We start from the raw sequence: 13,635 nt of genomic DNA on the forward strand, positions 1-13,635 counted from the left end.
AATGTATGAAGTGCTTTTATGCATGTTAAAACTCAAAACGGGTCCGTCGGGACCCTAACACCATAGGAAGGTTAAAGCCATTTCTTTACATCTATTGTCTGTAATTCTGGTGGCTACACATTTGAAATACTAAATATTTAAACATCTGAGTCATCCCTAAAAAAATGTGTAATATGTTTGCAATTGTAAAACCACGTAGAATCCTTACATTCCCCAAATTCCAAAAATAGGATATATAGACGTGCCCTTGATGTCCTTAAATGGTAGATCTGGCCCTGCTTTACAAAGTCACGTCCTACTCTACATATGTTTCATTTAAACTACTCTGCAGGTAGGCTCTAGTAAGCAGTGTGCAGTAGGGAGAGCAACATGTATCTATCAGTTTAGAGCATTGAAAACATTAGCATTTTTTTTATTAATGAAAAATCCACCTAAATGTTAAAAGGTTGAGATAGCAGTAGTAAACATCAACATATAATCCTGTACAGATGTACATTATTTAAAAAGAACTACAAGATACAAACAGTTTGAAGACTCTCATATTATCAAGATTGACCGAGAGATATAGAAAGGTTTATAAATCTCCTAGTGTATGGACGGAACATGCAACATATAGAACTGTAACATGGGTAACTTGTGTATTGTAAAATTATCTAAATATACTGTGTTTTCGTATAGTTTAAAATACTACAGTAAATCAAAACAGTTATCTTAATAAACACTTGGCCTGCGTTGCCAGAGAGCCACACTTTGACCACCATGGCTCGCTGTGTATAAACATGTACAGGGATGACATAGAGAGTGGCTCCTCTGGGTGAAAATGTTGCTCAGAATGTTGTTATTGAAACTGTTAATACTTAAGTTACAATTAAGTTAATGTCTAAGGTATTTTTGACAAAAGAAACTTTTAAGCAAATGCACAGGCACGAGCAATGCAGGCACATGAGGTGGTGGGATTTACCCCACAGGGGCAAAACATTCAGGGGACACAGCCTCCACAATCAGTTCTCTGTTAACTATGTCACATTGCATGCAATGAACATTGCACTCTGTCAAATGGTCTTTTAGTTTGTTAAACCATGCAGTGCCGAGGACTCCAACCAACCGATATACAGAGATATTTGCATTGATCCTCCCAAAGCTAACGAGACACTGGAAAAGAGTCTCACACGTCGCTTCTTGCTTGACATATTCATCTTAACAGTGTCCTTTCTTCTCCGTTACCACAGTGGTACCAGGAGAGGTAAACGTCCTCCCTGTCCATATGCGACATCCATTCTACAATTCTCCACTGACCTTTAAGCCTGAATGAGCACACAGCAGGGGGGGGGGGACCAACACCTTTTATAATCTGCAGGACAGAATGAAGACAAAAGAAGGAACTGTGTTTGTTACTGAAGAGGATCCGCGCTGATGTAAAGGGACATGCCAAAATATTTCCTCACTACGCTGTATCACTGAAAATCCCGTCACTCACAGTTCTGTGTCCTCGATGCAGTCTGGGTACTCGATGGTCTCCAGACGTCTCTTACAAGCATCTAAGATCTTTTTTCTTGGTCCTAAGGGGATGCGGATACTCTTAAGGTCATGATCAGAGCAGAGCAACAGTGCTTCAAGGTCAATCTTTTCCCTCTTGAAAATGGAGAAAAAGTCACTCATGCTCTGTGTGGCGAGGAAGACCTCCAGCGGGCTTGTGTTAACCTCATCATCATCGTCCAGCCCTAATTCGATTTCTTCCCAGGGCAGCTCCTCCACGTTCCTCTCCTGCAGGCTGCGTGCACTGCCAATGCTGTCTTCATCTGCACTCGCATATTGCTGCAGCCGACTGCGTAAACGCACATTATTGCCTGACCGGTCTGCGCTGTCCTCATCCCGACCACCGAGGTCGAACATTCCACCACTCACATAGTTCCTCCTAAAGACCATGGTGCCCAGACCGGGTCTGTTAAATAGAGAATCATGTCCCGAGTCAGTGCTGATCTCAGAGTAGTCCACATCGGTCCCATGGAGGTCTGGCTCGCTCATGGCACGTGAAATGGCATCATAATTGTCCCTGGGGAACATGTCACGAATGTTGCGGCGGCCACGGTCCTTTGGGTTGACGTAAGTCCCCTGTTTGACAAACATAACATCGTTGCCCAGCTGAAGTCCAGAGAGGGATCGCACACTCTTCCTCCCATCCTCGTAGATTTTAAAGGTCCCATCTCCTTGCTTCCTCTTCTCCAGCTTCCTCTGAATCTTTGTCTTCCCTCGATTTGTGGCATGGAGAGTAGCCTAACAGGATATGAATACATACAGCAATTAAGCACAATTACAAATGAAAGGATTAGATTTTCCAACATTGCTAGTGACCTATTTTAAAATAATTCTGGCATGCTAACATGCTAAGATGGTCATAAAAATTATACTATATATATATATAGTATAATTTTTATGACCATTTTTGCAACACAAGACTAGGCTAATTGGTAAAAATGGTGTATATACACCATTTTTACCAATTAGCCTAGTCTTGTGTTATGCATCGAAGAGGAAGGTATTCTTTCTGGTTGGCCACCCGAACTATGCAACCATGCAAAACAAACGTACTCTGAACATTCAGAATATATAAGTAAAAACTCCTGACCTGAGAATATGGCACACTGACTGTGGCTGCATTAAAGTTTTGCAGCTTGTGGCTAAGAGAGCTGCTGGTGTAACTAGAAAAGCTCATGACATCTGATGCAGAAGCCTCAGAAGTCTCCCTGTGAAACCTTCGCTCCATGCGTTTGTGGTGTTTCTTCTGCATCTTCACACACTCTTTGATTCGCCGCTCAGCATCGCGAAACGCCCGGTCCTTCATCTTGCTGACCAGCTTCGTGTTGAGGCCCGTCTGCTTGGTGGCGATGGTGTCCAAGTAGCGGACGCAATCCATGTGATTCTTTGTGGCAGCCATGTCCAACGGCGTGTGGTAGTCGTTGTCCAGGCACCATATGTTGGCACCGAAAGACACCAGGAAGAAAAGGCAGTTGAGGTGACCATTGGCAGCTGCCAGGTGGAGTGGCGTGTTCCCCCATATGTCACACTTGTCAGGGTTTCCTCTGTCGGGCCATAAGAAAGATGTTAGATGCACCACTTTGAATTTGTAGCAGGATTACCAACGACATGCCTCTTTGGCTTTCTGTTTAGATGACACACTCATGAGTAAGCATGTGATTTCTTGATTATGTTTTCAACACGAACCTGTCATCCGTGGTTTGTTAATGGGGCCTTAATAATTTATAGTGTTAACACCACATTGCCCTTTCAGTAAACCAACCGTAGGTCTTCTGTAGGCAATTAATGGTTTTTCTAAGGCTTTGACCAATTAGCAAAAAGGATGGTTTGAATAAAATGATACAGTCAAAGGAATCACTATTACAGCATGTGGGGGCCATAACTGAAAACTATAAGCAACATATACCGTTGGTTAACCGTCCCTGACCTTAGGGTTACCTCTAGGTGTGCTGCACTGTTGCTGCCTTATCTGTAATATGACCACAGGCTTGCCAGCACCACTGCTACGCTACCTGTATCCAGTTTCAAGGGAGGCCGAATAGGTTGCACCTCACTCAAAAAGCAACACTGTGCATGACAGGTGCTGATTCTGAATTCCTCAAGTCAACCACATCAACACCACAGCTAGTTGGATAATGTGGAGGGCAAATGTGTATGGAGCTTTTCTTTTCCATCATTAACCTGGTATTTAAATCTACAGAAAGCTCATTTATTTTGTCTTTATTAAAAATGTCTAATTATTTGTCATCCATTAAGCATCTTATTGATAATAATGTTCAAAGGAAAACAGGATGTGTTCATGATACACAGCTTGTCTGTGGCCACCAAAACTAAATATTGATAAAATGATTTTAACTTTAAATTTCTGCATATGTGTTTTCCAGTTTAGAGTGTTGCCGTAAATGACATGTTTGCTGAACTTTTTTGTGTCTTGTCTTTGTCTTCCAATGTGTCCATGTACAGACTGCTGAATATTTGATATGATGGACTTGAAGCTACTGTAGAAGTGTAAATGTATTATTGATGGATTACGTTGTAAGGTTTTCACAGGGAATGTGTGTCAGATCTGCTGGAACCAACAGAGATTACCAAAGTCACACTCAGATTTCAGCCTCAACACAGTCTGGACAGGATTGGGTTTAAACAATCAGAAAAAATCTGATTCAGGGTTATCGGTTGCTATAATGTAGTTCAAATGTAGGTAAATGGTTGTCATCAGTGTGCATGATGGACAGTGTGTGATAAATAGCCCAGAAGGAGACAGTAAAACAATGATCAAACAAAGGAATTACACTGTTAACCCGGCACTGAATCAGAAGAAGGAACATGAAATGCTATGAGAAAAACTGATAAATGATATAACATAGCTAACTGCTGTTTTTTATCAAAGGATAAACAGCAATTAGCTATGTTCCATTTTTATTTTGAGAAGAAATATTTATCACCTTTCAGATTGCACAATATGCCTGTTTTAAGTAAAGACCATCTAACATGATAGCTTTAGGTGTCATAATTTATGTCTGTCCTAGTAAACTGCTGACTGCAGCGGTGATAGGTCAGCCCACTCATCCCTCCCCTGTTCTTTATCACGTTACAGGCTGTTTGCATCTTTACTTGCTATGACAGCTTGATGTTACAGCAGGTTGCCCAGTGCAATATACTTGCCAAATATACTCCTGCATGGTATCTTTCCCATGAAATTGTCAAGCAGTTAAATCCCTGGGTCTCATGAGTTTGTTGCCTCTGTGAAACATTATGGCATCTATTAATGTTTAATTTTAGTACGTCGTGTCAATCATGAGTTTATGTTTTGTGCTATCAATAGAGGAATACTATGTCCTTGGCAGCTGGATGCCTCCAGAGCCTTGTTTACACTTAATCCGTGGGAAATATTGAATTTAGGTTTACCAGACAGGACTGGAAGCCTACCTTGCTGTAAACTCTAAAAATAGTTGTCCTTAAATCTGATATTTTGCATTCAATAAACGTTTAGTGCATGATACTGTCTTGCTTTTACAGCTAGCCTCTCACACACTTTACTCAATTAAGCAGATTCACAATGGGCCCGTTTTTCTGCCTGACAAGCAAACCAGGTCAGCCAAAAAAGATGAGGAATTTATGACAGCCAATCACATTTGCACACTTTGCTGAAAAAAGGCCAGCATTTATTTAATAACTCAGCCTCCTTTTTTCACATGTCATCTGTGGTAATTTGATGAATATTTTTCTTTTGCCTGCAATTATAATAAATTGGTAGTTACTGTATGTAATGTTAGGTTAACATGCTTCCTTTTACATAACAGTTCCTGATTTAGAAAAAAGTTATGATTTATGCCTTTAAATAATTTTTTGGGGGCAATGTGTTCTAGTTGTACTTTCATTGAATGCAGGACTGCAGAGCATTCAATGAACTGTTCTTGTAATATCTCTGACGCATCCCAGTTGATTTCTTAAGAGGTGCCCCTGCCATCATATTAATGAACATGTCAAATGGGATAAAGGTTTTACATTTTATAGCCCATTTGGCTCTGGAAATGACAAGAAACATCCTTCTATGACATATTGGTAATAATATTTTAGACGATGATCATGAACTTCAAAGTTATGACAATACTTTGTAAATGTAGTTTGTAAATGAAATTAGCTCACAAAGCTGCAAATCACTCTAAAATGTAGAATATATATAATGCAAATAAAACACTTAAATGGTGGCTATAACCAGCTAACATCATGTGCAGATGTGACAGATGGAATAATGTGTATTACCAGTAAGTCACAGCAAATAGTAAAAGTTATGTGTAGGGCCTAACAGCCTACCAGTCAGCCAGAAGTAAAATATTGATTTCATATGTTCATATGGAGTATTTGGGGCATTTTCATATTTTAATGGTAAATCACAGTTTATGGTAAAAGTTGTTGTTGTCAGTGGCAGCAGTTACAGTACACTACGTTTGTGATTTCTTTTTTTTTTCATGTATATGTTATCAGCATAATGTTATTTTGTATCTCTTTTGTATTGCTGTACTAGGTTGCTTGGTATCAGTGTTGTAGATATGCAGCAGAATAATTGTATTATGTATGTTGTATTGTGTTATAGGTATACATGTAAACGGTGCTTTGGCTATGTTATTCTCAGTCAATACACATACTCCCCTTTTCAAGGCTGCACAACATGGGGATTTTTCAGACATGGCTATTTACAAAAAAAGTATTTATTTTTTTTTTAAATTAAAAAGGTTGCATTGTTAAAAGTGCTCTTCTTTAAGCCAATAGCGAAGTCTGAGGTTATTGTGTTGGAATGTCATGGCCTTTCCTCTCCTATGGGTTTGTTAAACTCAAATAATTGCTGCAACATTTAAAAGGTGACCTACATTATTAGTGGTGTCCTATTGTTACTTAGCCTAAAGTTGTGTGATCCAACTGCAAACAAAGCCTTTATGTTCGAGTATCTAATACATAGGTTATTTTATCTTATTTCCCCATAATGAATTAGGTAATTTTCAGTAATTGTTTGCCTTATCCTGTCTTGTCTGACACTACATAGGCTATTCTTTGTAATACAATTTTTAGTACTAAGACTAGCTTATGAAGTGTAAGAAGAAAAACGGTAAAACACTTTAGCTCTATCATGTCCCTAATACCCAATACGAATGAGTGGACACAGTAGTGTGCCCACGCCCTAATAAGTCATACAGCTACCAATGCTTTCTACACACCCCCTCGCCGTGATCAGCTGCAGAGCCTCCAGGTTGCCGTGATAAGCAGCCCATAATGTCGGTGTCATGCCATCCTCATCCGGCGCGTTGAGATCCTTACGAGTTGCCTCCTTCAGCAGGTCCAGGTAGCCGTCCCGGGCCGCCTTGTGGTATCTGTCATTCATGGTGCAGAATTAATCCACCCTGCTCGACTCCATTCCGGTTCATCAACATCACCATCATCATCATCGTTGACATACGGCGATGTAGTGGGAGCAGACCCGCTGAAGTGCCAGTTTGTCCCGCAGTTTCCCCAAAGAACAGTCTCTCCTGATCAGTGAAGGAGCGCGTCGGTGGTATCCAGGGACGCCATGCTGCACACAGCGTGGGTAACAGTGCTCCCGGTGGCAGAGGTTGTCTTAACAGATCGGTGTACCTTAACAACAAAAAACAACCCCCCCAAAATAGACAATATAGGTCTACAACTTGTTCCTAAATGTCAAATGGAAATGGATGTTAAAAAAAGGTTTTAAATTATCCTTTGGAATATTAATAGACTACAATCAAGTTTATTAGGATAAAAAATACTTCCTTCAAGAAGATTAAAATATTTTGTATATATTGATGGCTAATGGAAAATAAATATCACTCTGGCTACCTATTAGAATATGTACATTATGTTTTTCCCTTTCATCAAAGGGATGAACTTAAGAGACTAAAACATTTACTGGACTAAAGCTGTAGAGTTACATAAACCTGCGCAGGACATGATTGGCACAGACATTTGAAAATAAACAAGTATCATCAAGTCTCATTGTGACACATAGGTAAGAGTCAGAGTCACTCCGGTATCTTTGCTTGTCTATGTTCTTTTGAGTAAACCATTGTTCTCACTTTAAACTTGAGATAGAAATAAACTTGAAATATGAGTGCAGACAGAGGAGGAGTTCATGACTACCATGGAGTATTGCAATGGAAAAGTAACTGCAGTTAGCCCCACCCTAATGAAATGTGCATTCATTAAACTATGTTCTGATCTGAAATAAGCACAATAGTACCAGCTACACCAGCCATTTGAGTTCTCAGATGTACTACCCAATTGATACTTCTATAATAATAGTATCAGATAAGGGGCTGACTTTTCATAGGCCTACTACATTTCAGGTGGATTGCAGAGACAAGATACAGTACAAAGGCACATTTGAGCCACGCATAGCATGTAAGAACCAAAAGTATCCCTGCAAGCATTGATTTAAAAAGATAAAGAAGTATCACATGCTATGCCTATTTAGAGGATTAAGATCACATTAAGATTGTGAGGCATAGTTGCATGTGGTCAGCTGCAGCAAAAAGGGTTCAAGTTTAACAAACAAAACAACTCATAAAACCTCTACAGTATTTATAAATGCAAAAAGATAATTTATGCCACTGGTAGTTTTTTTGTTTTGTTACATCAATGTTTATTTTGTGCATGCAGTTAAGACTTCTACAACAAATGACTATAATTTAAAAAATATCATATAAGGTATATTTCTTAGCTGTTTATCTGAAAAGATCAGATTGCATTGGATTTGTGAGAAAATATTTAACATGGAAACATCCTTTGAAGTTAAGATGAATATTTTGTGCAAAACACACAATGTTTGGTAATAATATGGTGTCGTACATAACAGATTTATTGACGTTTATGACTGTACAGTAAGGCATATAAAAGCCATGACAGCTCAGCCTGCTTCTGTGGATCGCACTGCTCAAGGTAGGATAACAGGTATCCTGAAACCCATTCTTCAATATTAGAAGGTCAGTGCTTTGTCAGATTGTCATAAAAGCTCGATTTTGGTCATCAACAAGAGCTACTTTTACATTCTTATATTTCAACTGTCCTGATGGTATTTCTGCTTTTATCAGATATACAATATGGGGAAGTGTCAATGATCTTCCTTGAGAAAATAGAACAGCTCCTCAATTTAAATATATTTTGGGATTCTGTCTTTTGTGCCGGTGGGGAGGTTTTGCTTGGGCTTAAAGGAAGCCAATAAGTGGGTGTACCTGTTAAACCTGTAATGTTTCATATAGAAACAGATGTAATAAATTAGTTGTTTGTAAACGGATCTTAGAGAGAGGAAGGATGTGTCTGAACACTGGCTATCCGTGCAACTGTTTGATCGATGGAAATCCATGTGAACCATGCAGGATGACGGCCAAAGACAGGGATATTGAGGAGGCTCACCTGTCCAACAACTCCAATGTACAGAGTCAAGTGGAGAGCACACGTGGACCCAACATGAACATCCTTTCCATTGGAGTTGTCAGGGAGCGGGGTCGATACTGGGGATGGATGCTGTCTGGTATCATTTGTTTAAACATTTTGATCCTGGGCTGTGCCTTGGTCAGTAGCAGTGCCTATAACAATGTCAATATCAGCAGCTCTGACCTGCAGATGCTCCTCATCGTCCTCCTCCTCCTTACCTCCATCTGGATGGTTTATTATGTCATCTACACGGCCAGAAAAGAAAATGCTGTTATGTACAAGGATGGCCATGCTGGACCTATATGGCTTAGGGGTAAGTTAACAGTGTTTAGAATGATGTTGTCTTTTGCACTTACAGATAATTTTACAATAGTTTTATGATGTTTATTCTTGCTCCTTAGGAGGACTTGTAGTATTTGGACTGCTCAGCATTATCATGGACATTTTCAAGATAGCCAGCTATGTGGGTTACCTCCACTGCGATTCTGCTGTTAAGGTTGCATTCCCTGTGGTGCAACTTGTCTTCATAGCTGTGCAGGTAAAAAAAGCTTGTTACAACGAAATTAAGAAATTTAAGTCGTTATCATTGAAAAAACATGTATATAATTGTGCCATCAATTTGCAGACATATTTTTTGTGGATCCATGCCAAGGACTGTGTGCAGAGACAAAGGAACATTACACGGTACGTGATTGGTGGATTACTTTTCTCCCTTTTTTTAATCGCACAGTCTTTCATGCTACTCCTGAGAGAAAACTGAGAGTATTTTTTATACTGAAGTTGCTGCCCCACTACTGATGTTGTTTCACTGCTAAAATCAGTCATTTCTTTTATTTTGTAGTTCTTGAAAAGGTGCACTTATAATATGATTTGTATTACAGTTAACTGCAATCGCTAACAATTATTTATTTGATTGGCTGATTAATAATTAAGTTGACAAAATGTCAAAAATTAGTGTATAATGTTTATCATAGTTTCCCAGAGCCCAAGTTCACCTGTTTTAACAGTCATAAACCCAACGGCATTCTAAGTACTATCATAGTATCAGGAAAACCAGCACCCTCGAAAACGAGATGTTACATGTTACATGTTATTCCTAATAAAAGAATTTTAAGAAATATTCATATCATATTTAATATATTAAAAAGTTTGTTCCTGTCATTTTTAACTTAAATGACTTAAAGTAATAATCTATTGTCAAAATAGGTTCCAGTTTTTTTTCTGTCAATTGAAAATCGACTTGTTTTAACTCTAAACTAATACTAGAATACAATTAAGTGCAAGACTTTTATTACTTGGTGGATACTGATTATAAATGTAGCACTCGTGTTCAGTAAACATTTGAAATAATTCAAGGCTTTTTGAAACTCTTTTTGTCTCTGATGATTATTTCCTGTTGCTTCTATTTCGTCTTGTTATTTAGTTGTGGGCTGATGTTCAGTCTCTCCACAAATCTAGTTGTGTGGATGACTGCGGTCACTGAGGAGTCCCTTCACCAAACAACAGTTCCCGAATATTCAAGCAACATCACTAATCTCACTGGACAAAGCATGCACATCACTACAGGTAATTGAAGCAGATAAGAGCAATCAAAGTAGACATAACAATCAGTAAATACCATGACATAACACTTCTGTCAACCTGTGCCCTGATATGTCTTACAGTGGGTTATGGAGCAGACAACTGCAAGTGCAGCCACACTTCATGTAGCATCTTCAAAGATGCCTACAACTATCTGTACCCCTTCAACATCGAGTACAGTCTCTTTGCCTCTGCCATGGCCTACATCATGTGGAAAAATGTGGGCAGAGTAACAGAAGAACGCAGTCACCCCAACATCAAATTCCGTCTGAATGATGTATATCTTGGTCCCGTGGCAGGGGTTCTTTTAGTGGTGGCGGGTCTGGCAACTTTTATCGTGTATGAAATGGAAATGGGTAACGACCGTGGTGATCAAGACCACAGAGACAAAGCAGTGATGATGCACTTCATTGTTAATATAGTGATAGTGACCCTGATGTCTGTCTCCACTGTGATTGGCTGTATCATCTACAAGGTGGACCACAGAGAGCATGTATCAGAGAAAAACCCAACACGCAGCCTGGATGTTGGGCTGCTATTGGGAGCCTCACTAGGGCAGTTCATCATCAGCTATTTCTCTATCGTAGCCATGACTGCAACTGGAGCCGAAGGCTACCTGAACAGGCTCAACCTGGCCTGGGCTATCCTGATGGTGATTCAACTTGGCCTGCAGAACTTTTTCATCATTCAAGGTCTACATCGGGAGCCCTTCCACAAGGTGCACGTGGTCACTGTGGTTGCAAATCCATATGTGCAGCCCCCAACCAAAGAGCTAAGCATCCTTGGAGGATCAGACATGGACTCAAAGCCCAGCACAGTGGTCAAAGCACACAGCCTGCACGCCCACACGGCCGAGCACAGGGGCAAACTGTTGTGGAAAAGACGGGTTTTGAAGGAGGTCTGTGCGTTTCTGCTGCTAGGCAACATCATAGTGAGTGTCATTCTCCCCTACACTCTCAAAGTCACTGTTTTAAAATTCAATAAATACTCAACCTGTTCTCATCTGTCTCTTCTTTCTTTGACAGCTGTGGATCATGCCAGCATTTGGTGCTCGTCCCCAGTTTGACCACGACACTGAAGCTAAATTCTACAATTTCAACATGTGGTCTGCGATTGTGAATATTGGACTTCCTTTTGGTATCTTCTACCGCATGCATTCAGTCGCCAGTCTGTTTGAGGTGTTTCTGACCTCATAATGTTGCGGGAGGATTCAAGATTCAAAATACTTTGTTTAATGTGTTGCCATGTTAGAAAAGTTTATTTTGATTGAAGGCAGAGTGGTATGTGTCAATAGCATGAGTTTTGTATATGTATTGAATTGGGAATGAAGTATTTGTTGTATGATGACTTTTTAGCCGGAGGCACTCTGAACCTTCTTCCTGATGGTAATAGCTCAAAGTTCTGGTGGAGGGAGTGGGAGGCATCCTGAATGAGGAAGTTGGATTTTTTTCCCACTGCTTGTTTAAAAAGACCAGATGGCGTTTTTTTGTGTGATAGTACAACTGTTTTGACATTATAAAGTTCTTTTGTATAAATTGTAGTTTGTTTGGATGATGCTCTATACATTTGCAAAGTAGATGTTCACTGACCAATAGTTCATAATTATGTTATAGCCTGTATATATAACAAAGTAAATGTTTTCACACTGTTATTTTCAGAAGCCAAAACAAATTGTGAAGCTACTCTTGAATGACTCGTTCTATACAGCCTCTGTATGCAAAACATAAAGGCAAGCCAAGGTGATGCGTTACTTCATTTGCTACTGGCCTAGTTCAACTTGGAATGAGGACATTAACGAAGGCCTACAACTTTTTTGTTTTAATCTAAACTGTATTTGGTCTAGTTAAAAAAAACTAATAATGTTATAAATGATAATGTATAAGTGCAAGTTGATAAAGTTCAAAAATGTTTTCAAACAAGTGCCACTTGGTTAGGATTTTATACAAAACCTGGTGTTTTTAAAAAGAATATTTAATAAAATATAAAAATAAAAATAAAAATACCTATTCAATTAAATCAAACACTATGGAGCTTATTTTTTAAGAGCAAGTTTGAAATAAAAGCATACTTCCACAATGGAACAATTAGATGCAGTATAGGTTAGAATCAGTGGTGGAATAAGTACATTTACTCAAGTACTGCAGTACTGCAGGTGGACACTCCACAGGGACAGGATACGGTACGCCACACAACTGAGAGCTGCCCCCAGATTCTGGTTGGCCCGCTCAGTCTGTCCATTGGTCTGTGGGTGGAAGCTGGAGGAAAAGCTGGAGGAAAAGCTGACTGTAGCGCTTAGGGCTTGGCAGAAGGATGAACTGGGGTGCCCGGTCGGAGACAATGTCCTGGGGGATCCCGTGGAGGTGGAAGACATGGTGACATGGCAGCTTAGGCAGAGGGATGAAATGGACAGATTTGTAGAACCAATTCACCACAGTGAGTATAATGGGGTTGGCTTGGGAGTTGGGCAGACCGGTATCAAAATCCAGAGCAATGTGGGACCAGGGTTGACCAGGGACCGGATGTGGGCGGAGCAGACCGGCGGGAGGCCAACGGGAAGACTTGACGCGGGCGCAGACCTCACAAGCTGCCACAAAGTCCCAGCAGTCCTTCTCAGCAGTGGGCCACCAGAACCATTGGCGGAGCAGGAACAGGGAAGGATGAAGTCTGGCTGTTCTTCCAGGTCATCGAGCTTGGTATTGTGGGATCCGAGATGGTAGGACAAGGTGAAGCAAAACCGGTTGAAGAACAGGGCCCACCTAGCCTGGCGGGAGTTGAGTCTGTGGGCAGTGTGGATGTGTAAGAGGGTTGTGTGATCAGTCTGGAATAAAACAAAGGCTGTTGAGAGCCCTCCAACCAGTGCCTCCACTCCTCAAGGGCCAGCTTTAACTAGCAGCTCCTGGTCCCCCTAGCTGTTGAAGAAGAAACAAGGGTGGAGTTTCTGGTCAGAGGGGGAGCGCTGGGACAAGGTGCCCCCAACGCCCAAATCTGAGACAAATGAGAGCAAATAGCAAAAGTTTATACTTTTAATTAGAAGTGCAAAAATTACACGGAAAAGATGTCACACCAACGTCA

The 13,635-nt window shown here is 40.3% G+C and overlaps 2 protein-coding genes across 4 annotated transcripts; one reads left to right on the forward strand and one right to left on the reverse strand.

Annotated features, from left to right (window-relative positions):
• Positions 1-417: 417 nt before the first annotated feature.
• On the reverse strand, positions 418-7,149 carry ush1ga (Usher syndrome 1Ga (autosomal recessive)). Of its 2 annotated transcripts, XM_034894727.1 has the most exons (4): positions 6,753-7,149; positions 2,627-3,080; positions 1,478-2,274; positions 418-1,351 (listed from the first exon to the last, which is right to left on the reverse strand). In XM_034894727.1, the coding sequence occupies exons 1-4, from the start codon at positions 6,914-6,916 to the stop codon at positions 1,345-1,347; spliced, it is 1,422 nt and encodes a 473-aa protein (XP_034750618.1). In that variant the 5' UTR covers positions 6,917-7,149; the 3' UTR covers positions 418-1,344. The 2 variants fall into 2 exon arrangements, with proteins under 2 accessions (XP_034750618.1, XP_034750619.1); XM_034894728.1 differs by having other exon boundaries at positions 418-2,274; positions 6,753-7,147.
• Positions 7,150-8,471: 1,322 nt separating this feature from the next.
• On the forward strand, positions 8,472-11,774 carry LOC117958391 (proton channel OTOP2-like). 2 transcript variants are annotated; one of them, XM_034894726.1, is made up of 7 exons: positions 8,472-8,499; positions 8,925-9,295; positions 9,384-9,520; positions 9,608-9,666; positions 10,406-10,548; positions 10,647-11,494; positions 11,589-11,774. In XM_034894726.1, exons 2-7 carry the CDS (start codon positions 8,926-8,928, stop codon positions 11,757-11,759), a joined length of 1,728 nt encoding a protein of 575 aa, XP_034750617.1. In that variant the 5' UTR covers positions 8,472-8,499; position 8,925; the 3' UTR covers positions 11,760-11,774. The 2 variants fall into 2 exon arrangements, with proteins under 2 accessions (XP_034750617.1, XP_034750616.1); XM_034894725.1 differs by lacking the exon at positions 8,472-8,499 and having other exon boundaries at positions 8,835-9,295.
• Positions 11,775-13,635: the final 1,861 nt, after the last annotated feature.

Source organism: Etheostoma cragini, chromosome 15 (genome assembly GCF_013103735.1).
Source record: "Etheostoma cragini isolate CJK2018 chromosome 15, CSU_Ecrag_1.0, whole genome shotgun sequence".
NCBI classification, from domain to species: Eukaryota; Metazoa; Chordata; class Actinopteri; order Perciformes; family Percidae; genus Etheostoma; species Etheostoma cragini.

What these genes read in the sequence shown, in the direction of transcription:
- LOC117958391 (XM_034894725.1), top strand. Translation starts at nt 8,860, where the DNA reads ATGTGTCTGAACACTGGCTATCCGTGCAACTGTTTGATCGATGGAAAT. An exon ending in TGGACCTATATGGCTTAGGG is followed by an intron (nt 9,296 to 9,383) that starts GTAAGTTAACAG and finishes CTTGCTCCTTAG; the next exon opens with GAGGACTTGTAGTATTTGGA. An exon ending in TGCTGCTAGGCAACATCATA is followed by an intron (nt 11,495 to 11,588) that starts GTGAGTGTCATT and finishes TTTCTTTGACAG; the next exon opens with CTGTGGATCATGCCAGCATT.
- ush1ga (XM_034894727.1), bottom strand. Translation starts at nt 6,916, where the DNA reads ATGAATGACAGATACCACAAGGCGGCCCGGGACGGCTACCTGGACCTG. An exon ending in CAGCTGATCACGGCGAGGGG is followed by an intron (nt 3,081 to 6,752) that starts GTGTGTAGAAAG and finishes ATGGCCCGACAG; the next exon opens with AGGAAACCCTGACAAGTGTG. An exon ending in TCAGTGTGCCATATTCTCAG is followed by an intron (nt 2,275 to 2,626) that starts GTCAGGAGTTTT and finishes ATATCCTGTTAG; the next exon opens with GCTACTCTCCATGCCACAAA.